Source organism: Bubalus bubalis, chromosome 20 (assembly GCF_019923935.1).
Source record: "Bubalus bubalis isolate 160015118507 breed Murrah chromosome 20, NDDB_SH_1, whole genome shotgun sequence".
NCBI lineage: Eukaryota > Metazoa > Chordata > Mammalia > Artiodactyla > Bovidae > Bubalus > Bubalus bubalis.
In genome coordinates, this window is record NC_059176.1 from 21298051 (window position 1) to 21322035 (window position 23985).

General features: G+C 37.8%; 1 protein-coding gene and 1 non-coding gene across 2 annotated transcripts; one reads left to right on the forward strand and one right to left on the reverse strand.

Moving 5' to 3' along the window:
- Positions 1–3296: 3296 nt before the first annotated feature.
- GEMIN2 (gem nuclear organelle associated protein 2) lies at positions 3297–22461 on the reverse strand. The gene is made up of 10 exons (XM_006053766.3): positions 22276–22461; positions 21812–21896; positions 20333–20422; positions 20001–20060; positions 15023–15136; positions 13445–13489; positions 11964–12032; positions 10569–10679; positions 9174–9232; positions 3297–3709 (listed from the first exon to the last, which is right to left on the reverse strand). The coding sequence occupies exons 1-10, from the start codon at positions 22443–22445 to the stop codon at positions 3670–3672; spliced, it is 843 nt and encodes a 280-aa protein (XP_006053828.2). The 5' UTR covers positions 22446–22461; the 3' UTR covers positions 3297–3669.
- Positions 4527–4598, forward strand: TRNAC-ACA. The gene has a single exon. It is a non-coding gene; the product is annotated as a tRNA-Cys (tRNA).
- Positions 22462–23985: the final 1524 nt, after the last annotated feature.

Genomic DNA, 23985 nt, shown 5'->3' on the forward strand with positions numbered 1-23985 from the left:
CACTTTGCTAATAGTTTCCTTTGTTGTGCAGAAGCTTTTAAGTTTAATTAGGTCCCATTTGTTTATTTTTGCTTTTATTTCCACTATTCTGGGAGGTGGGTCATAGAGGATCCTGCTGTGATATATGTTGGAGAGTGTTTTGCCTAGGTTCTCCTCTAGGAGTTTTATAGTTTCTGGTCTTACGTTTAGATCTTTAATCCATTTTGAGTTTATTTTTGTGTATGGTGTTAGAAAGTGGTCTAGTTTCATTCTTTTACAAGTGGTTGACCAGTTTTCCCAGCACCACTTGTTAAAGAGATTGTCTTTAGTCCATTGTATATTCTTGCCTCCTTTGTCAAAGATAAGGTGTCCATAGGTGCGTGGATTTATCTCTGGGCTTTCTATTTTGTTCCATTGATCTATATTTCTGTCTTTGTGCCAGTACCATACTGTCTTGACGATTGTGGCTTTGTAGTAGAGCCTGAAGTCAGGTAGGTTGATTCCTCCAGTTCCATTCTTCTTTCTCAAGATTGCTTTGGCTATTTGAGGTTTTTTGTATTTCCATACAAATTGTGAAATTATTTGTTCTAGCTCTGTGAAGAGTACCGTTGGTAGCTTGATAGGGATTGCATTGAATCTATAGATTGCTTTGGGTAGTATACTCATTTTCACTATATTGATTCTTCCAATCCATGAACATGGTGTATTTCTCCATCTATTAGTGTCCTCTTTGATTTCTTTCACCAGTGTTTTATAGTTTTCTATATTTGGTCTTTAGTTTCTTTGGGTAGATATATTCCTAAGTATTTTATTCTTTCTGTTGCAATGGTGAATGGAATTGTTTCCTTAATTTCTCTGTTTTCTCATTATTAGTGTATAGGAATGCAAGGGATTTCTGTGTGTTGATTTTATATCCTGCAACTTTACTATAATCATTGATTAGTTCTAGTAATTTTCTGGTGGAGTCTTTAGGGTTTTCTATGTAGAGGATCATGTCATCTGCAAATAGTGAGAGTTTTACTTCTTTTCCAATTTGGATTCCTTTATGTGAAAAAAAAAAAAAAAGGTGCAATCCAATTTATCTGGTCCATACCCCCACAGACCTGATTAAACTAGTGTATGGTAGCTATTATTTTCAAAATAATTACCTCTAAATTCTGTATTTAAAATGTGTAATTTCTCAATGAACTTAAAGCATTTCTGTGTCAAAAAGTTGGAAAAATTTTCCTCTTCAATTTCTCATTAACATCAGAAGACACTTTTATTTGTTAAAGACTTGATAAACCCTTCAGCTATATTGGTAGTCTGCCTAATTATATTTGTGACTTAAAATACCTTGTTTCTACATTCCTAAAAATATCCTTATGCCAAGTTAAGTTATTACAAAAATAAGTTTTCAGTTAAATATTAGAGACCTATAGCTTGCTGGAAAACAGAGGTATAACAGCATTAAAACAGTTTTGTATACCACTTGTCTTCTGTACATGCAAAATTGCGTTTTTTGTTTCTGGTCCTCAGGAATGTTAATTCTTCTGTGTGAGTAGTGACCATAACTACATGCTTAGCCACTAGCCATGGAAAAGTTATACATTAGTTACGACAATAACTGCCCCTTTATACCTTTACTATTAATAAATTAGTCCCTAGCCTTACCCAGTAAAGATCAAATAGCAAAGAACATGAGTCTATTACAAGGCTACTTGTGGTTATTGGTTGGAAATCTAAACTCTTCATGGTAGACACTGCTGGCTGCCTACTCAATAGCCCTTCTCCCCTCTTGTCTAACAGAACCATTTTTGGTAGGAGTGACAATGTGCTCACCAATAATTACATTTTCCAGCCTTCATTCTAAGTAGAAAATATCGTAATTCTGGCAAATAATGTGTAAGTTGAGGATTTCTTGTAATACTTTTCTCCCCTAATAAGACATCAAGAAGTGTGATACCTTTTTATCCTCCCTGGAATGTAGATTCAAAGAGATAAAACAACCATATCATAACTAAAAACATGAAAACTATCCTCTTAGATTGATGAAAGAGAAATCTGGATGTAGCCTAGGATATTTAAGATATTGTTACAGCCAGCTGCTATACCAGCTCTGATCTTAAGCAGAATTAATGAGAAAAAAAAATAAATTCTTAATTTTTAAAACCTCAGTTAAGTTTCAAAAGCAATACTTGACTGTTGGAATCTTATGACTTTCAATCTTACTCTTGGGAACTTCTGGTCAAAGAAAGGAAAAGTTGTACATAAAGATATTTTCTATATTGGATTAGCACTGAAAACATTAAATACCCAACAATAAGAGAATGTTTAAATTCTGGTAAAACACAACTTAAGACTACTAGGCTACCATTTAAAACTCAGTTTTTTGAGGCAATTTCCTGGCAGTCCAGTGGTTTGGACTCCTTGCTTTGATTGCTGAGGGCCCAGGGTTCAATCCCTGGTTGGGGAACTAAGATCCCAGAAGCCATTGTGTGCCACCCCCCTCCCCCACTGCCAAAACCAACCTTTGGAAGACAATGTAGTAGAAAAGATTAAAATACAAAATTATATCTGCTCCATTTATAACTAGTGGCAAAACTACTGGTGGCCCTATCCACGTTTATTCCCAGTCCTCTTTTCCTTTTCCCATTAGAAAGATTGGAAAAGCTTACAATTTCATTTCCCCATTCTTCTTGAAGCTAGAGGCAATTTATACATTCAAGGCCAACAGATGAACACAAGTCTGCTGTGGATTTCTGGAGAAGGTTTTGCTTTTATGAGAAAAGGATCAGATATGGGAGGCTCTGCCTCCTTCCCCCACTTTTCTGTCTTGAACACAGACACACTGCTCTGCACTGCAGTGGCCATCTTACCATGAAGGAAAAACTAACAGACTTTCCGACACCTTGGTAAAGTGGAGTCACTGAACCAATGCCAGCTCCTCTAGGATTCTTGTTGTATGAGAAAAATAAATCCCTATTTGAAAAACCATTGCTACTTGGATCTTCTGTCACTTAAAGTATGAAACACTCCTACCTGATATAGAAGTAGAAAAACCATAAGTGATATGATAAAAGATGTGACAGAAAAATTAAAAGAGTTGACCTTCTACAGTATTACAGAAAATGATTTGGAAAGAAAAAATTGTGTTTATGCAAGAAAGCTTTTAAAAATAAAAGTACTGAGCTTAAAGAGAAAACATCAGACTAATTGTGTTGCTAACTATGACTACACATGCCATATAAACTAGATTATCTTAATTCTAATACTAAGGACATTAGTCTGCTGTCTTGTTTTGTTAAAGAGTCAAACAAAATTTAGTAACCAAAACATATTTTCAATAAAATTTTATATGTATATATGTAAATAAACAACAAAACAGCACCAAAGACCTCTGTACAATTTCACCATACAGTTTGTGTAGGATGCTTCATCAATCAATCTTTCACTTTTGCTTTAAAAGCACGTGATTACAGAAAACTGCTTATTCATTAAAAACTGGGTAAGATCTTTCAAGACACCTCAGATATTCAAAATAATACAATCTATCTTCTGAAGATCAACCTGAGTTGCACAGGTTAAGTTGAAGACTCTTCACACGGTGCTAAAAACGTGAGGCAATCTGCACTTGAACTGGCACTGCACTTCCTCACACTCAGGCTGTCTTTATCACAAGTATCTTCTATCTCTGAGAGATCAGCTGCATCAAGACGGCTCATCGGCCAAGTCACGCTGGTCAAAATACCTGGTGAAAAAAGAATTTGCACAGTGAGGGAAAGCATAAAATGAAATGGGAAATTATGAACTGGGAGAAAATATTTGCAAACAATGTGATTCAAGAGGGTATAATTTCCAAAATAAAAAAAGCAGCTCATGCAACTCAATAACCAAAACACCCAATAAAAAAAAGGAGCAGAAACCTATACAGACATTTCTTCACAGAAGATATACAGCTGGCCAAGAGGCACATGAAAAGATGCTCAACATCACTAATTTTTTGAGAAATGCAAATCAAAACTACAATGAGGTATCACCTCACGCCAATCAGAATGGCCATCATCAAATGATGGAAAGGGTATGGAGAAAAGGGAACTCTCCTACACTGTTGGTAGGAATGGAAATTGGTGCAGCCACTATGGAAAAACAGTATGGAGGTTCCTAAAAAGAATTAAAAACAGAGTTACCATACGATCTAGCAATCCCACTCCTGGGCATATATCTGGAGAAAACTCTAAAAAGGTACATGTATATACCTATATAAGGAATATTACTAAGCTATAAAAAACAATGAAATAATGCTATTTGTAGCAACATGGATGGACCTAAAGACTATGATACAAGGTGAAGTAAGTCAGACAAAAATAAATACCATATGATATCAGTTTTATGTGGAATCTAAAAAAACGATACAAATGAACAAAATGATACAAAACAGACACAGACCCACAGGCATAGAAAATAAGTTTATGGTAACTGAAGGAGAAAGGTGAGGGGCAGGGCAGGGGAGAATAAATTAGGAGTTCCCAATGAGCAGATAAGTCCTTAGCAGTCCACTAAGGACTTCCCTAGTGGCTTAGATGGTAAAGTGTCTGCCTACAACGCAGGAGACCTAGGTTCAATCCCTGGGTTGGGAAGATCCTCTGGAGAAGGAAATGGCAACCCACTCCAGTACTCTTGCTTGGAAAATCCCAATAATGGAGAAGCCTGGTAGGCTATGGTCCATGGGGTTGCGAAGAGTGAGACACGACTAAGCAACTTCACTTCACTTCACTTCAATGAGCAGATACAAACTACTACATACAAAATAAACAAGGTCCTACTGTACAGCACAGTGAACTATATTCAATATCTTGTAATAAACTATAATGGGAAAAAATCTGAAAAAGAATAGAATATATATATATATATATATGCATAACTGAATCACTTTGCCATACACCAGAAACTAATACAACATTGTAAATCAATTATACTTCAATTAAAAAAAATTATACTTAAAAATATTAATTGCAGCACATTCAAAAGATCATGGCATCCGGTCCCATCACTTCATGGGAAATAGATGTGGAAACAGTGTCAGACTTTATCTTTTTGGGCTCCAAAATCACTACAGATGGTGACTGCAGCCATGAAATTAAAAGACGCTTACTCCTTGGAAGGAAAGTTATGACCAACCTAGATAGCATATTCAAAAGCAGAGACATTACTTTGCCAACAAAGGTCTGTCTAGTCAAGGCTATGGTTTTTCCTGTGGTCATGTATGGATGTGAGAGTTAGACTGTGAAGAAGGCTGAGCGCCAAAGAATTGATGCTTTTGAAGTGTGGTGTTGGAGAAGACTCTTGAGAGTCCCTTGGACTGCAAGGAGATCCAGCCAGTCCATTCTGAAGGAGATCAGCCCTGGGATTTCTTTGGAAGGAATGATGCTGAAGCTGAAACTCCAGTACTTTGGCCACCTCATGCGAAGAGTTGACTCTTTGGAAAAGACTCTGATGCTGGGAGGGATTGGGGGCAAGAGGAGAAGGGGACGACAGAGGATGAGATGGCTGGATGGCATCACTGACTCGATGGACATGAGTCTCAGTGAACTCCGCAAGTTGGTGATGGACAGGGAGGCCTGGCGTGCTGCAATTCATGGGGTCGCAAAGAGTCGGACACGACTGAGCAACTGATCTGATCTGATCTGATATACATATATAAGGAATATTACTCAGCTATAAAAAATAATGTTTTTGTAATAGCAAAAGACCACAAACAACCCAAATATCCATCAATAAAGCGACTGGCTGAATAAACTACAGTACATCTACACAGTGAAAGATTACAAAGCTTTTATAAAAAAAGGAATGAGGAAAATATCTACACTGCTACCATGTGATTCCCAGGATTCATTAAGTGAAAAAACAAAGTACAGAATGGAAAGCTAAGTATGTTATGTTTTGTAAGCATGTGCAGGGTATATATACATTTGCTTATATTTTTAAAAAAGAAACAGTGAATGAGAGGATAAATCAAAAATTAACAATAAAACAGATAACTACAAAAAGGAGAAAAGAGACTAGAGGATAAAGGTGGATTCTAAAATGCTCCAATACAAATTACAATTTTAACTTTGAAACAATGTGAATATTTTATGAAATTATAAAACAAGTTTAAGTGAAAATAAAATCACTAACCAGACTCCACTACATGAATCTTCTCCTATACTGGGTTGGTGGCATAAACCAAACAGGAGGATAATTCCAAGTAATCTTAAACATGATGTTCTGATATATGTAACTAGTATGATATACCATGGACAAAAAGAACTGCCAAGAATTCTTAAACAGACTTCAACAGTTTTACAACTGGCCATATTGTTAGTATTGTTATTCTGAAACTACCATGTGCATATTGTAGGATAAAGTCAATAATTATGTTATTAAGAAAAATCAAGTAATCTTAAATTAGAACTGAAATATCAACTTAGACTTATGATTTTATTTTTCTTTCTAAAAAAATACATACTTCATAGCTGTGTTCAGTGAAAAGGCCTAAATGTAATGACCAACCCAAAAACATCTAGCTTCCCTAATGTTCAAATTGTGGACTCTAGATACTATTTTCTACTTTGAAAGAGGAACCAACACTCCCAGGAGAAGAGATTAATTCCAGATCTGGAGCCAGAAGTGCGCAAGATATAACTGAGTCATTTTGGCAGAGCAGAAAGTACGAAAGCTATCAAAAGACCACTGAGGTTATAGACCAAAAAGCACAGGAACTGATCTGAAGGGTTCCCACTATCCAATAGAACAATTTGAGCATCAAAAAGAATGACTGCTCTATCCCTTTACCTGAATGTGAAGATCAACCTCACACCGCTCTACAAGAGACAGCTAGACACTGTATGCTTCGTGATGTGACACAAGAGCAGTCTTGTAAACACACACACAAACAAACCCCATTATATATAATCAAACCTCTAGACCTACCTACCAGTTTACAGAAAACATGCAGGATAAATGAACCATTAAACACCACCATGCAGTTAGCTGTCAAAACCAAAATATGGGAAATTTTACAAGTCAAAGGATCCCATTTTTTCAACAAATAAATAGCAAAGAAAAAAACCAAAAGGGCTGATGGGGGTACTTAAAAGACATAGCAGACAAATGCAACGAGTGCATCCTACTTGGATCCTGGTTTGAACAAACATAAAAAGACATTCTTGGGACAATTAGGGAATATGAAACGACTGGGCATCAGATACTGAGTTAATCACTAAATTTACTGGGTATGAGCCCAATATTACAGTCATGTTTTTTTAAAAGCCCTTTATCAGTCAGATACACCAAAACAGGAGAAATAATATGTCCAATATTTGTTTAAAATATATTAACAAAACAGATAAATGAAACATCCTGGTGTAGAGTTAGTAACTGTGGAACCTGGGTGGTGGATTGGTCTGGGGGGGTGGGGGTTATTTTACTATATTTTTATGTGTTTATAAATCTCTAAAATAAGCATAAAAATTAATTATGATTGGTAAAATAATTAAGGTGGCTAACAGTTATTGAGGGGCTTCCCCAGTGGCTTAGTAGTAAAGAATCTGCCTGCAATGCAGGAGACCTGGGTTAGATCCCTGGTTTGGGAAGATCCCCTGGAGGAGAGCATGGCAACCCACTCCACTATTATTGCCTAGAGAATCCCACAGACAGAGGAGCCTGGTGGGCTACAGTCTAGAGGGTCACAAAGAGTCAGACATTACACTGAAGCAACTATGCATGCACAACAGTTATTGGTCCTGTTTGAATGGGATCCTACTCATCTGATAAGGTATTTCTATGAATTAAGCCATTGCCTTAAAGCTATCAAAAGAAAACCAGCAACAAAACACACAAAAGACTTATAACCATTTAAGTTACTTACACTGAAGCTGTTACAACAGAGTCAAGGCCTATGTTATCTGGTTATCAAACCTGCTATAACCTATAGGTTTTCCTAAGTGAAATCTATAGCCTCAGAAACTTCTGCCCTACCTTCTAAGGATTAAATGAGTTCCTATTTTGAAGCACTAAGAAAAATGCCTGGCACAAACTGACCAGTAAGTATTAATTACCATCATTAGCATAATTATTGGAGAAGGCAATGGCACCCCACTCCAGTACTCTTGCCTGGCAAATCCCATGGATAGAGGAGCCTGGTGGGCTGCAGTCCATGGGGTCGCTAAGAGTGGGACACGACTGAACGACTTCACTTTCACTTTTCACTTTCATGCATTGGAGAAGGAAATGGCAACCTACTCCAGTGTTCTTGCCTGAGAATCCCAGGGACGGGGGAGCCTGGTGGGCTGCCGTCTATGGGGTCACACAGAGTCGGACACGACTGAAGTGACTTAGCAGCAGCAGCAGCATAATTATTATAGATCAAGAAACTACATGCTGAACGTGTTTATATTTTGAAAAAGTATCTCGTTTGGCAATGGGAAAAATGAACATAGTATTATTACTTAAGATCCCAATATTTATATTATAAAACATTGAAAAGTTATTAGTGTTGGAATAAAAACAGACCAATGGACAAAAATAGCAAGTCAGAAAGAGACCTAAAATAAATATGTGTGTTTATGTATACACATATTCACATACAAGAATTCAGAATACGAAGAGTTTCATGTAAATTCCAGGTGGAATTTTAATGTAAGAAATGAAATAAAAAGTATACTAAATAAAAATATGTCCCAACTGAAAATGAACAAAGGACACAGCAATTTAAAAAAACTGCAATAAAATGGAACATATTCTATCCTTATGGATAACCATACAAAGAAAATAAAAATAATCTGCATCTTTTTATTACTAGAATGGAAATATTTACATCAACTGAAAACGCTCAGCATTGACCAGTAGAAGATGGGCACTCTCACCAACATTTAAGTGGGAACCCAGAGTGGTATGATCTTTCTAGAAGGCAAATGAAATAAATATCTCAGTTTTACAAGTACATGCAAGCCCTTTATTTCCAGGAATTTGCCCTTAGGCAATAAATAGAGCTGAATGTATAAGAATCTTCAATACAGCATTATTTATAGAGAAAAACTAGAAATAAAGGGAATTGTGATACATATAATGCTGTTTCCTTATGCCTCAACTTCCTCACTGTAAAATGGAAACAATACTTTCTACCACCATTAATAATGCTATTATAAAGCAAGAAGTCAAGGATTACTTACCTGCTAACCAAGCAGATTAATAGATTCAAAGCAGGAACCCTTTCATCATCTTTGCTGTCCTAAAAAGTAAAAAGAAAAAAAGAAAGCTTGAAATGTAGTCTGTTATCCCCTAATTTTTTCTTCTTCTTTTATTGTGGCCTCGCAGCATTTGGGATCTTAGTTCCCTGACCAGAGGTCAAACCCATGCTCCCTGTGGTGGAAGCAGAGTTTTAACCACTGGATTGCCAGCAAAGCCCCAACCACCTAATATTTTTGAAGGAAGTTTCCTTTCAAGGTGCAAACCATGAACATTTTATTAGATAACAATAATAATCACATGGATATAGAAAACATCAAAGAAAACAGAGAAACTGTAGAGTTAATGATTCCCTGAGAAACATCTAAGATGTTCTTTTAAAGAAAGCTCCTGAATAGGTCCTTGAAAGGAATAAGAGTTTAGGGCTCTAAGGAGGTTAACTTGGGAGAGATACTTTTTCTGATTGCAAGACTGAAAAAAACCTGTGTCCTAACTGGACACTAATGGAAAAAACATATATAAACATTTTAAAGAAAATATTTCAGATCAGGGTTCTCAATGACGAAGGAAGTTGTTCCTGAACTATACATTTCCTAAAATTCACTTTAAATATCTAGTGAGTAGTAAGTTACATTTTGCTCGGAGTACAGGCCATTTAAATTAGTCTGTGCCATCTCCTGGAAGTTTAATGAAAATATTTTGGAGTAGTCAGTGGAGAACAGTTATATATTTTGTGCAGGTGAAAGGAGGAATGAAAAAAAATCAGCTTAGTCTGGCATCAAATTAATTTATATCGTAAAGCTGCAGGCATGAGCTAGAGGAAGGGTCTAACTGGGAAAATTCAAAACCATTATTATGCCAGAGACTGTTGGTTGGCCACTCTGGTTTCTTGATTCCCCTTATTATGTAGCAAATGAAGCTCATTTTTAGATGGGTACACTGCCACCCAACTAAAATAAACATTTCCTATAGTTCCTTATGGTCATGTGACCAAATTCTGGCCAGATGTGCTCGTAAGAGGCTCTGGGAAGGCTCTTCAGAGGGGAGGACCTTCTCTTCTTCCCAGCTTCCTTTAGTGAAACATACTGGCGGAACCTGGATTATGAAGTGAGCTTGGGGAAGGAAACCACAAGTGGCAGAACTCGAAGGCCTGGTTACTGCCACCTTAGATCTAATCTGCCTACCTTCATACTCCCTTTGTCTGAGAAAAACACTTGCATTTTATTTAAGATAATGCTATTTTGGACTCTTCTACCACACGGCTAAATCTAATCCTGACTAACAACATAGTCCACCTTTTGTTATTTCACTGAAATCATTCTTTACCACCACAGAAGCTGCTGAGCGCTTCCGCCATGAAACAATGAGTCTGAACTTACCACCAGAAGCCTCACTTCAGAGCACCTTCTTGCAAGCTGCCGAATCAGTGAATGAGCCTCCGGTAATAAAGGTTTTTCAAGACAAGCCAATAAAGCATAAAGCCATCTTCCCTATACAGGATTTAAAAAAGTAATAAGTAGGCAAACTACACAGTAAGTTTAATTTATAATCACTTAATTGTACCTCAGAAAGACCGTTATTAAGTTATATTCCACCAGCAGTACATATGACTGGGTTTATTTGGAGCAACACATCACTCCAGGGACCACTCAAGAGTATTAGAACAAAGTTTAAATAGCAATTTGTGCAACACACTAAGTTAGCTCCTCAAGCAACCCCAAGTCAATGGCTTTTTTTTTTCCATTTTTTAAAAAAAATGGTTTCGCTCTATTCAAGCTTTATTTCAATGACTTTTTCTTGAACAAAGATTCAAATCCAGGTTTCTTTCACAAAGAGTGAATGGGATTCTCTTCTACGTGAAAAGAGCAGGTATACATTTAAACTTGACCAGAAGCTTCTGGACGGCACAGATTATATCTTGTGTTTTGACTGGGAGCCTTGAAGCTTCAGATACACTCTTTTTTTGCAAATATCCTCAATGGTGAAAAATACTTGTTTTTAAAATCAAATCTAACTGCAAAGGATGATAAAATTTCTTATTAGGGGATTAAGTGGGCAATTCATTTACATAACATCTATCAAATTTACCCAATTTTGAAGGTGAAAATTTTTTAAGCTGTGAGTGTAAAGCAATAAAACAGAAGGGCAGTACAGTAGAGTTGGTCAGAGTACAGCCAAACTGCCCCAGCATGAGTCTCAGTTCTGCCAGTTATAATCTGTGTGCCCTCGGGTAAGTTACTGAATCCCTATGTGCTCCAGTTTCCTCATCTGTAAAATGGAAATAACAGCTCATAGGTTATTGAAGGATTCGAGGAGTTATTATACATAAAATCCTTAGAACGAAGCCTGGCACGTATATTTGCTCTTATTCCTATTTCTGATATTCTTTAGTGGACTGGATTTCAAAGCCATTTTAGAAAATGCATTTCAAACTTCTCTAAGCCAGGACTATTTGCAATGGGGTCTGCAGACTGGTAGCCATTCTGTTTGTTATTGATCTGTGAAAAGATAAGCAGCTTCTCCCAGGATATAAACCAACTATTTGGTTGATTTTTCTTCTCCCTAATGCAAGATTCTCAATGAAGGAAGTACTATGTTGATTAACATTCTATTGTAAGTGAATAGAATTTTACTGCAAACAAGCAATTGTCTGCATTATACATATAGATGAATAACACATACATGTATATAAATAACATAGAACCATAGCTTACATATAAGGTAAGTATATATAATTTTGTCTGCATTATGAAAAGAAAAAGATGCAGTACTACCAATTCTGGAGTAAAGTCTCTTTCTCCAAACCAATTATTCAGATATTCCAAGACACTAGTTACTGTTGCCTAAAAAAAGGGGGAGGGGGAAGAGACGGAAGAACATCGTTAGGAATAAAACACTGACAAGTTCAAGCTGAGTTACATTAAGTTCAGTGAGAAAGCAATTCTGCCTAAAATGGACTTCTTTAGACTTAAAGAGAAACCTTTGACTCTAGTAATTTGATTAGATGGAACACTCAGTAAGATGAGGCTTTTTTGACAAATATTTTTATATATTTTCAATTATCAACACGGTTTAAATCCTAGGATTTAGTTAGTTAACTACTAATTTAGTTCAGAACTATTTTTTTTTAATTCCACACTCTTTTAAAAAAAAGTCTTTGCATAAATTCAGCTTATTTTCATTAAATCAAAGTACAAATCTAAACACAAAGTTAGCTAGAAAAAGATCAATTTTAAAGCTATACAGATAGAATTTACCAAATTCTCTAGCTTATTCTAGTATAGATGCTGCTGCTGCTAAGTCATTTCAGTCGTGTCCGACTCTGTGCGACCCCATAGACGGCAGTCCACCAGGCTCCCCTGTCCCTGGGATTCTCCAGGCAAGAACACTGGAGTGGGTTGCCATTTCCTTCTCCAATGCATGAAAGTGAAAAGTGAAAGTGAAGTCGCTCAGTTGTGTCCGACTCCGAGCGACCCCATGGACTGCAGCCCACCAGGCTCTTCCATCCATGGAATTTTCCAGGCAAGAGTACTGGAGTGGGGTGCCATTGCCTTCTCCATAATGTAGATGGGACACTTACAAAAGTCATTCTCATTGAATTTAGTATAATTATTAGAATATCTTAACGTAAACTGTCAGCCAGTATATTATTCACAACAGAGTATGACTTGTTTAAAAAGTTTATCTTCCAGGGGTATCCAATATATGTGAATACAAAACAATCAAAGTTTTATTTGCTCTTTAAGTGGGTAACAGAGTTCCTAGTGCTGAGAGACTAAACAACTAAAATTCATATTGCTTCCCTTTTGACCCAAGAAATTCAAATTTCATTCTTAATGAAGTGTGCCCAACATCTGGAACTAGAAATAGCAATCTAACCTTAGTATTTTTTTCAAACCCCATAATCTAAGACTTATAACTGAAACAGAAACGTATGAATAGTTTAGCACCATGATAAAGAGCACGAGTTCTGAAGTTAGATCAACCTGGGACTGAATTCCAGTGCTGCCGTTAAAGTTTGCTAATAAACCACCTACAAATGACTTAATCGCCAACTGTTTCCTCATTTACTAAAAAAAAGTATATTAATAATAATTGCCCATATAAGGTTGTAGTGAGGATTAAATAAGAATTTTAAAGAGTTTAGGACAGGGTCTTACACACTGTAAATATTAAATAAATGTATTCAAATATCTTAACACACACTGCAAACAGAAGAATGCATATATTCTTATTATTATTAGATATATTTTACCTGATTCATTCTGCTAACAATACTAAGCAAGGGAGGAAAACCAATCTGAAAGAAAAATGAGACTGAAGTTTATTAAGTGATATTACAAAGGGGGGGGGGTCTTCATTTTTTTTAAATTGGTGAATTTCTCAACATGCTGTTTTATAAAAACAAAAAATAGATAAAATTCCTTCATTATATATTACAATAAAACATTCCATGAACTATTATGCTAATAATGCCCAAGAAAACAATGTCTTGACACTTGAATACATAAATGTAAAAATACAGAATGATTTGAGTAATGAAGATATTAAAATAAACCATGTATTAGAAACACAGTATGATATCAATAAGCTGTGCACACTCTTTCAAAAATCTTTAGCTAAAGCAAACATTTTGGGGAAGTAAGGGTACTTGAATGAGTTCTTTCAAACCTAATCTCCTTTAAATAAAAAAAATTATTTTGGACTTTAATGTTGGGAGCTTTGATTATGAAAACAGTACCGACTTATGAGAAACTTAAGAGGACACGCATTAAAGTGTATTTTGCAATAACAAACTGAATAAATATATATTCTTTGCCAAATTAAAAAATTTTGAAAAGTAACATACATTAGGGATATAATCCAATAGAAGAAATGCTGTATAAGAAACAGCATCAAATTAGCTCCCAGAGAACTGAATCTGTCTACACTCCCACCACCATGCATTAAGAGTGCCTGTTTTCTCAGCCCTTATTAAGAGTGTGTCAAACTTGCTTTACCAATGTGAAAAATGCCAGCTCAGTGGAGCTGTAAGTAATGTTTTCATTTTAAGTGAGTTTCGGGATCTTCTCATATAAGAACAATTTGTATTTCCTTCCTGTGAAATGTCTCTTTACATCCTTTGCTTTTTTTTTTTTTTAAATTGGGGTCTTGGTCTTTTTTAGTGATTTTCAGAGCTTTTACATTTAGGGGGTAAACTAATTTTAAATGAGAAAAACAAAACATGACACCAAAGAGAAAACAATAAATACCTATTCAACAGAACAGACAACATGGTATAGGGAGTTACCAGTAATGCAGACGTATGAACATCTGCAAGCTTGGTGGCAGGTGAATCCTGAAGCACAAGCAGCAGCTGGCCACATACTTTATTATTAAAGTCATATGAAATATAAATAATCTTTATATTTATAAAATATAAATTAAATATAGCCTCAACATTTCACTGCCAGAATATGAAATTTATTAAGCATTTTTAAGCACCTGAGTCAAGTTTTCCTTTGTTTCTCTGACCACTCAGAACTCACTGTTTGGCCCTTGCTAATAATTAAAAAAAAAAAGTCCTATCTAGCTCAAAAAATTATTAAACAGCTAAAGCACACACTGTTTTAGAAAACAGGCTGATATAAATCAGTCATATATTATTTGCTTTTTAAAACTTTTTTACAATCTTGGAAAACAAAAAAGCTATTATGCTTCTACGTTTAGCAAATGGGCTTACAAAGACAGTCAGGAGACTGGATTTAGCCTAAGCTATATTCTGCTAAGTCTCTATAATGAATCTTGCACCAAAACTATGTTTTTTTGTTTGTTTAGTCACAGTAGCACTTACTTGTACATAATCGATTCCAGGACTTTCACTTGCAGCTGGTCCAATAGCCCCTTCAGCGTACAACCTTTCACCTAGACAAAATTTTTTCCAGCCTTCTTCATCTTCAGATCTTGGCTAAAAGAAAAAAAATGAATTTACTTATGTATTTTCTTTAATACTGAACAATGAAAAAACAAGCGAGGATTCCTTCATATTCCCACCAGCTCACACAAACATACAGTGCTTGTAATGGAGTGAACTGTGTCCCCTCAAAATTTGTATGCTGAAACCCTCACCTCTGAGTCTTTACAGCAGTGATTAAGTTAAAATGAGGTGGGTAGAGTGGGTCCTAATCCAATCTGCCTGACATCCTTGTGAGGAAGAGGAAATTCGGACAAAAAGACATTAGGGATGCATATGCACACAGAAGGCCACGTGCGGACACAGGTAGAAGATGGCCATCTGCAAGCCAGATAGAGAGAGTGGCCTTTCGAGAAACCTGCTGACACCTCGATCTCAGCCCTCTAATCCACAAAGCTGTGAGAACATACCTTACTGTTTGGTAAGCTGTTCCATCTGTGGTGGTTTGTTACAGCAGTCCTAGCAAACCAGTACAGGACCCAAGTGGTCACACCATATGTGGGACACTTTTAGTCTGCATTATACTTTAATGAACACTGACAAGCAAGTACGTGCTCAAAAGAGGGTGATAAAGACGTAAGATTGATATAAAAAAAATACACTAAGAATGCTTTCAAGAATGAAGCCTGTTTATCCCAAGGAAGGAGACATAATTACACACTTCACATAAAAGGCTGTCCAATCAAAGAAGGAATAGATTTATTCTACATTGTCAGATGAAAAAAGCATGACCTTTCAGCTCAACCTTAACAGAACCTAAAATTTAAAAAATATATATTTATTTATTTATAGTTGCTTTATAATATTGAGTTAGTTTCAGGCGTATAGCAAAGTGATTCAATTAACAAAACAATTTTTATTTGGGCACATCACCTCACAAATCATTTTACATACACATGCAGTTTCCCCCCATGAGGATAAAGAGCTTTCATTAGATTCTCAGAAGGAGAAAAAAAACCCCTAAAAGGTAAAAGCCTACTGTCCTGGAACAATGTTTTCCGATTACTCCATTAGGTCAGAGACTGTTTCTGCTTCAGGTAGCACTGAAAATCTTAATTATTACATATGGTTGGTGTTTAACAAATGATTAGATCAATCAATCAATGTTCAAATTTACATAGTTGCCTTCAGAGGTTGCTTTAAAAATTCGTCATCTTATAATTCACATATTTCTGCCATGATGAATATATATGTTCAGTTCAGTCGCTCAGTTGTGTCCGATTCTTTGCAACCCCATGAATTGCAGCACGCCAGGCCTCCTGTCCATCACCAACTCCCGGACTTCACTCAAACTCACATCCATCGAGTCTGTGATGCCACCCAGCCATCTCATCCTCTGTCTTCCCCTTCTCCTCCTGCCCCCAATCCCTCCCAGCATCAGAGTCTTTTCCAATGAGTCAACTCTTCACATGAGGTGGCCAAAGTACTGGAGTTTCAGCTTTAGCATCAGTCCTTCCAATGAACAACCAGGACTGATCTCCTTCAGAATGGACTGGTGGGATCTCCTTGCAGTCCAAGGGACTCTCAAGAGTCTTCTCCAACATGACACTTCAAAAGCATCAATTCTTCGGCGCTCAGCTTTCTTCACAGTCCAACTCTCACATCCATACATGACCAAAGGAAAAACCATAGCCTTGACTAGACGGACCTTTGTTGGCAAAGTAATGTCTCTGCTTTTGAACATGCTATCTAGGTTGGTCATAACGTTCCTTCCAAGGAGTAAGTGTCTTCTAGTTTCATGGCTGCAGTCACCATCTGCAGTAATTTTGGAGCCCAGAAAAATAAAGTCTGACACTGTTTCCACTGTTTGCCCATCTATTTCCTATGAAGTGATGGGACCAGATGCCATGATCTTTGTTTTCTGAATGTTGAGCTTTAAGCCAACTTTTTCACTCTCCACTTTCATCAAAAGGCTTTTGAGTTCCTCTTCACTTTCTGCCATAAGGGTGGTGTCATCTGCATATCTGAGGTTATTGATATCTCTCCCGGCAATCTTGATTCCAGCTTGTGCTTCTTCCAGCCCAGCATTTCTCATGATGTACTCTGCATATAAGTTAAATAAGCAGGGTGACAATATACAGCCTTGACATACTCCTTTTCCTATCTTGAACCAGTCTGTCGTTCCACGTCCAGTTCTAATTGTTGCTTCCTGACCTGCATATAGGTTTCTCAAGAGGCAGGTCAGGTGGTCTGGTACTCCCATCTCTTTCAGAATTTGCCACACTTTATTGTGATCCACACAGTCAAAGGCTTTGGCATAGTCAATAAAGCAGAAATTGATGTTTTTCTGGAACTCTTGCTTTTTCCATGATCCAGCAGATGTTGGCAATTTGATCTCTGGTTCCTCTACCTTTTCTAAAACCAGCGTGAACATCTGGAAGTTCACAGTTCATGTACTGTTGAAGCCTAGCTTGGAGAATTTTGAGCATTACTTTACTAGCGTATGAGATGAGTACAATTGTGCGGTAGTGTGAGCATTCTTTGGCATTGCCTTTCTTTGGGATTGGAATGAAAACTGACCTTTTCCAGTCCTGTGGCCACTGCTGAGTTTTCCAAATTTGCTGGCATATTGAGTATAGCACTTTCACAGCATCATCTTTCAGGATGTGAAGTAGCTCAACTGGAATTCCATCATCTCCACTAGTTTTGTTCATAGTGATGCTTTCTAAGTCCCACTTGACTTCACATTCCAGGATGTCTGGCTCTAGGTGAGTGATCACACCATCGTGATTATCTAGGTCGTGAAGATCTTTTTTGTACAGTTCTTCCGTGTATTCTTGCCACCTCTTCTTAATATCTTCTGCTTCTGTTAGGTCCATACCATTTCTGTCCTTTATCGAGCCCATCTTTGCATGAAATGTTCCCCTGGTATCTACTGCTATGTAATATTCCACTGTTTTGATGGGGGATCTTCATTTATTAAATCAATTAATTATGTTGTCATTTCTCTTTCGACAAAATTATATCATCATCATGTTACTGATGCAGCTTCTTTCTGAATTATATAGGTACTCAAAAGTCCTTACCTTGAGCAAGGAAAAAATGTGTATCTACCTACCTACTGCCCTCTCCCTCTTCTTACCAGGAGGCCTCACCGTACAGTGAAAGGCTTTCGAATCAGACAAAGTATGGTCTGTATCTCAGCTATACTTTTTATGAGTTAAATGATCTTGGGCAAGTGATGTTAGTGTCATTCACACTTTTCCTAGAGCAGAGCTTCCAACTAGTATACAGAAGCATATAGAGAGGTTATACTGAATCTCTCAGATTTCAGCTGGTAGTCTTAGGCCATGAGAACAGCTTCCTCAACTTATCCCAAAGTGACATCATTTAAAAGATGTTAGGAAGCACTACCTAGAAGAAACTTCTAAAATCTGAAATCTACGGAGAATTCCCTGGTGGGCCAATGGTTAGGACTCGGTGCTTACGCTGCAGGAGGCATGGGTTTGATCACTGGTCAGGGAACCAAGATCCCAGGGGAGCGCAGCATGGCCAAAAGAACCCCCTGAAATCTATGAACCACCTGAAACAATGAGCAAAATTGTATGAATAGGTGCATTTTCCCCTCTCTGAAAATAAAAAGCTTTCATTTGATTCTCCAGATGAATATGAGACTCCCTAAGAGGTTAAAGAGGTTCCCTGGTTGCTCAGTGGTAAAGAATCGGCCTGCCAATGCAGGAGTCTCAGCTTCAATCCCTGGGTTGGAAAGATCCCCTGGCAAAGGAAATGGCAACCCACTCCAGTATTCTTCCCTGGGAAATCCCATGGACAGAGGAGTCTGATAGGCTACACTCCATAGGGTTGCAAAGAGTCAGACACGACTGAATGACAAACACTTTCACTTTTTCAATGGAGATACAGACATAGGGTACAGACTTGTGGACACGGTGTGGGAAGTAGAAGGTGGGAAGAACTGGGAGAGCAGCATGGAACATACAAATTACCATGTAAAATAGACAGCCAGTAGAAATTTGCTGGATGAGACAAGGAACTCAAATCAGGTGCTCTGTGACAACCTAGAGGGGTTGGATGGGGTGGGAGGTGCGAATGAGGTTCAAGAGGGAGGGGACATATATATACCATTCATGTTATGTAGGGCAGAAACCAATATAATATTGTAAAACAGTTATCCTCCAACTACAAATTTTAAAAAATTAGTCTGCTGCTGCTGCTAAGTCGCTTAAGTCGTGTCCGACTCTGTGCAACCCCAGAGACGGCAGCCCACCAGGCTCCCCCGTCCCTGGGAGTCTCCAGACAAGAACACTGGAATTGGTTGCCATTTCCCTCTCCAATGCATGAAAGTGAAAAGTGAAAGTGAAGTCGCTCAGTCCTGTCAGACACCTAGCGACCCCATGGACTGCAGCCTACCAGGCTCCTCCGTCCATGGGATTTTCCAGGCAAGAGTACTGGAGTGGGTTGCCATTGCCTTCTGAGTCTAAGCTGATAAAACATGAAATAGTACCTTCCAGTAAGCATGACAAACTTTACTAAAAAGTCAGTCACTGGTATTGGTACCATTACCTCACCAGGAAAATCCAAAAAGCCTTTATTCAATCTTTTTGTAAATACTGAAAATGTATTTACTTTCTTGAAAAAATTTCTAGAAGAACCTTTGCAGACTTGTAGAGACTGATCCAAAGTCTCTCAAGATGTGGATTAAGGGTGTCATAAACATAACTTGCATTACTTATTCTATCCTTTTCAGGCGAAAAGACAATGGAACTGTTACTATTAATAGTAGATGGGAGAGAATGAAAATAATATGGGTTAAACAAGAGAATCTTTAAGAACTGGAAGTAAATATGGACTATTTCAAATAGTTATACACTGTACAATCTAAAGAGAGAAACTTACATACCATGGTCACATTACTATCCAACTGTTGTGATTTCCAGTGACTTCTATGTCTGTTCACACTCTAAAGGAAGAGAAATCAGACAAATGATCTTCACAGAATGGATAACTCAAAAGAAATCAGTTGCTGCACAACATTCTAACAATCTTAAAGCCTGGAAAATATTTCAAATTGTATTATGTTGAGTGATTATAATAATAATAATTTGGTAATTGATTCATGAATATTCTTATCTTTATATATTTAATAGTCCCAATTCTTCCAACTACAGTCTAAGAACAGAAATAAATCTGAAGGAAGGCTTTAATTTGATTAAATGATTAAAGCTCACCTACCTGCCGAACAGTTGAAAATTGTGCCACTTGTTGCTGTTGCCACTGAAGAGTGGGGGAGTATCCTTCCGGGGCAGGCTGGCATCCTGAAAGCTAAAGATCAGTTCATAAATTTTAGAATCAATGTTAAGTTATTACCACTAGAATCTCAAGCCTCTGCAAAGTAAAAGCAGAATCAAGAGGAAAAATGAGTAATAAAGCAAGTAAGACTACACAAGAAAGGAAGTACTTTTTGCAGATGTAAAAAAGGAGGCAATTCATTTATGTCTGAGTTTAAAACATCAGGAAAAGATCCTTATATAGTTGCTTTAGTAAAAGCAATGTAACAGTTTATAGTTGGAGTTTCTACAAAATCCAAACATAAGACCTAAAGATATAACCCAGTACTACCTTTCTATAATAGCAAAACTATTTCAAACAAAAAGACATAATGCAAATAAAACATTCTGGTATGAGCAGAATGCAAATAATTCAAAACATTTGACTTTACAAGGGCCACTTTTGTTTCTCAAAACAGCACATAGGTCACAACTGATCACATATTGCCTTGAAATAAAAATGAGTATGGTCACATTTCAAAAGTCAGGTATACAAGATACCATCTGTCATCAACTAAAAATTTCTGTAAAGGAATTATATGAGACATTATAGTGCCTGAGTTAAAATCTCCTGATAATAAACATCAGATAAACAAATTACTTAGAACACAAAAGGAAAAGGAACTGTGGTAATTTAAAAACTGCTGCTCTCCTTCCACCATAGGTTAAACAGCATCAAGTGGAACTTCTGTGGCTACTCCATCCAGACTAGTTCTCCCTGTTACTTACTGGTCAATATATGTTAACTTTCTTCACAGCAATAGACATAATATATAACTGTTTGCTTTTTTAATGTCTTCCTCAGGAGAAGCAAATTCTACAAGGGTAGGGACTTTCTGTCTCATCCTCTGTTGTATTCCCAGTGCCTGGCACATACAGTTGTTTAGTTAAAAAATGTGCTGGATAAATAAATGAATGAAAAGGTTCACAGTGGGCACGTAGGTAGAAAAGTGTGATACTTGGGTTTCTATTTTTAAAAAACAAAACCTAGTCGAATTCAAAACATACAAACTACTCTAGGTAAGATTAAACGCCAGCCCAATAATAATTATGAACTGGTAAAAGGTACCTTAAAAATAAAGTCTGGCATAAATAACCTATTTAAAGACTCCATGAAAATCGGATCATGCTCCTAAAGTGTTATGAGCAAATCTCCAGGAATGTCAGGGTTACTGAAAGCCTCTCTGGAGGTAGTAAACGCCAGTTGTCCTTTTGAGGGGAAAAGTACAAGCAATTGTCTAACTGAACATACAGAAGTCAAATCTTACATTGTAACTTAACCTGTGCGATACTTTCCGACACTATAGGGTGAGCCTCCATCTTTTAATTTGCGGGGAAGGAAAAAAAAAAAAAAAAAAATCCCCTGACGTATAATAACACTCACAGAAATATTCACACTTTGCTTCCTTTTCAACTTCTTTGGGTCAATTTGAGCTACCACAACATCTGGACATTGAGCTGCTTCGATCCTACAAACAAGTAATAAATGCAAAAAAACGTGATTACTATTGTTCACGTGTAGTATAACAAGCGATCCAATTTCTACAGTTCAACATAAAATTACACACTTCAGAATTGCAATGGAAGGTCTAAACAATAAATTTCTAAAATTATCTGGACTGAAAGCAATCTAAGAGCATGTATCTTGTCACGAGTAATCAGGTTTAATAAAATGAAGTTCACAGAAACTCGCTCACACAAAGATGTAATCAAGGGGTTTTGTTCTGACCGAGTATGGGGACGGGACAGTATTGGGGCTTTATCGCACTTTGGGGTCGAGCGGGGTACGGGCACTGTGCCCAAGGGCGTAAGGACAACCGGCCCACCCGCACAGGGTCCAACACTCACTGGACCCGCCTCAGGTATTCCTGGGGAGTCCTCGGAGGTACGCTGGGATCGAAACTTTCCGTCAAGTCGCAAGGCTCCACCGGCAAAAGCCGTGGCATCAACTCCTCCACCGGCGACTCCGCAGGCACCCACGCCATAGTTTTCAATGAGGAGCGTCCCACCCAGCGCATGCGCCAGAGCTGGGGGTCACAGCGCAGGCGCACGTAGAGGCGGATTAGGCGCGGAGTTGAGCAAGAGGCCGGCCTTAGGGGGCGTAACTGCGCATGAGCAAACCTGAAGCTTGTCCCAGAGTTTAATGGTCCGGTGCTGTAGTGAAGACTGCGAACTGAGTTCCTTGTAGAAGTGGTTCTGCAGTTTTTCTGGGTTTTATTCTTATACCTTTCTAAGATTGAGGGTTATTAACTTTTATGCATCGTTAGTATTGAGGGAACTGTAAGTACTTTTTAAGTTAATGAGCAGCTGCCGTAACGATCTTGTATTGAGCTTTAAATTCACATCACCTGCATTTCCTCATTTAATTTTTCCTGTCTTTTAAAGTAAGTGGTATTATGCCAGGTCTGTGGGGGCGGAAATCGACTGAAAGAGGGGTTAAGGACAATTGTAACTTTCTTATAAAGAAGACCCATTGGAAAAGACCCTGACGCTGGGAAAGACTGATAGCTGGAGGAGACGGGAGTGACAGATGATGAGATGGTTGGATGGCATCACCAACTCCAGGGACATGAGTTTGAGCAAACTCTGGGAGATGATGAAGGATAGGGAAGCCTGGCGTGTTGCAGTCTATGGGATCGCAGAGTCAGACACCACTGAACAAGAACAACAAAAGAGAAGAGCCGATTCCAACCCAGATTTATCTGATGCCAAATGAATGTAAAATTAGTTTCCCAAAGGAATTTCTTGTACTTGGCTGTGCCAGAGATCAGTTTATATTTATCCAAAATTGATATTACTAGACTAGCCATTCCTTTTTGTTTTTAAGAAAGATTTCTTAAATAGTGCAAAGAACAAAGTTAATGCCAACACCCAGAAGTTATCATTATTCTCAGGGGAAATCTTGTGAGGGGGTACTATTTCCACTTTACAAGTGAGTAAACAAGGCAGCAGCCATGAAATTAAAAGATGCTTACTCCTTGGAAGAAAAGTTATGACCAACCTAGATAGTATATTAAAAAGCAGAGACATTACTTTGCCAACAAAGGGCCGTCTAGTCAAGGCTATGGTTTTTCCTGTGGTCATGTATGGATGTGAGAGTTCGACTGTGAAGAAAGCTGAGTGCCGAAGAATTGATGCTTTTGAACTGTGGTGTTGGAGAAGACTCTTGAGAGTCCCTTGGACTGCAAGGAGATCCAACCAGTCCATTCTGAAGGAGATCAGCCCTGGGATTTCTTTGGAAGGAATGATGCTAAAGCTGAAACTGCAGTACTTTGGCCGCCTCATGTGAAGGGTTGACTCATTGGAAAAGACTCTGATGCTGGGGGGGATTGGGGTCAGGAGGAGAAGGGGACGACAGAGGATGAAATGGCTGGATGACATCACTGACTCGATGGACGTGAGTTTGAGGGAACTCTGGGAGTTGGTGATGGACAGGGAGGCCTGGCGTGCTGCAATTTATGGGGTCGCAGAGTCAGACACGACTGAGCGACTGAACTGAACTGAACTGAAACAAGGCAGAAATGGATTAAGTTAACTCCTGGGATTTCTTTGGAAGGA

Bases quoted from the DNA above. Each gene is read 5' to 3' on its own strand.
- GEMIN2 (XM_006053766.3), bottom strand. From the start codon at position 22,445: ATGCGCTGGGTGGGACGCTCCTCATTGAAAACTATGGCGTGGGTGCCT. The intron at 15,137-20,000 runs GTATGTAAGTTT...TTTTTCTTTTAG, and splicing joins TGGATAGTAATGTGACCATG to CCAAGATCTGAAGATGAAGA. The intron at 10,680-11,963 runs GTAGTACTGCAT...AATCCTGTATAG, and splicing joins GAGACTTTACTCCAGAATTG to GGAAGATGGCTTTATGCTTT.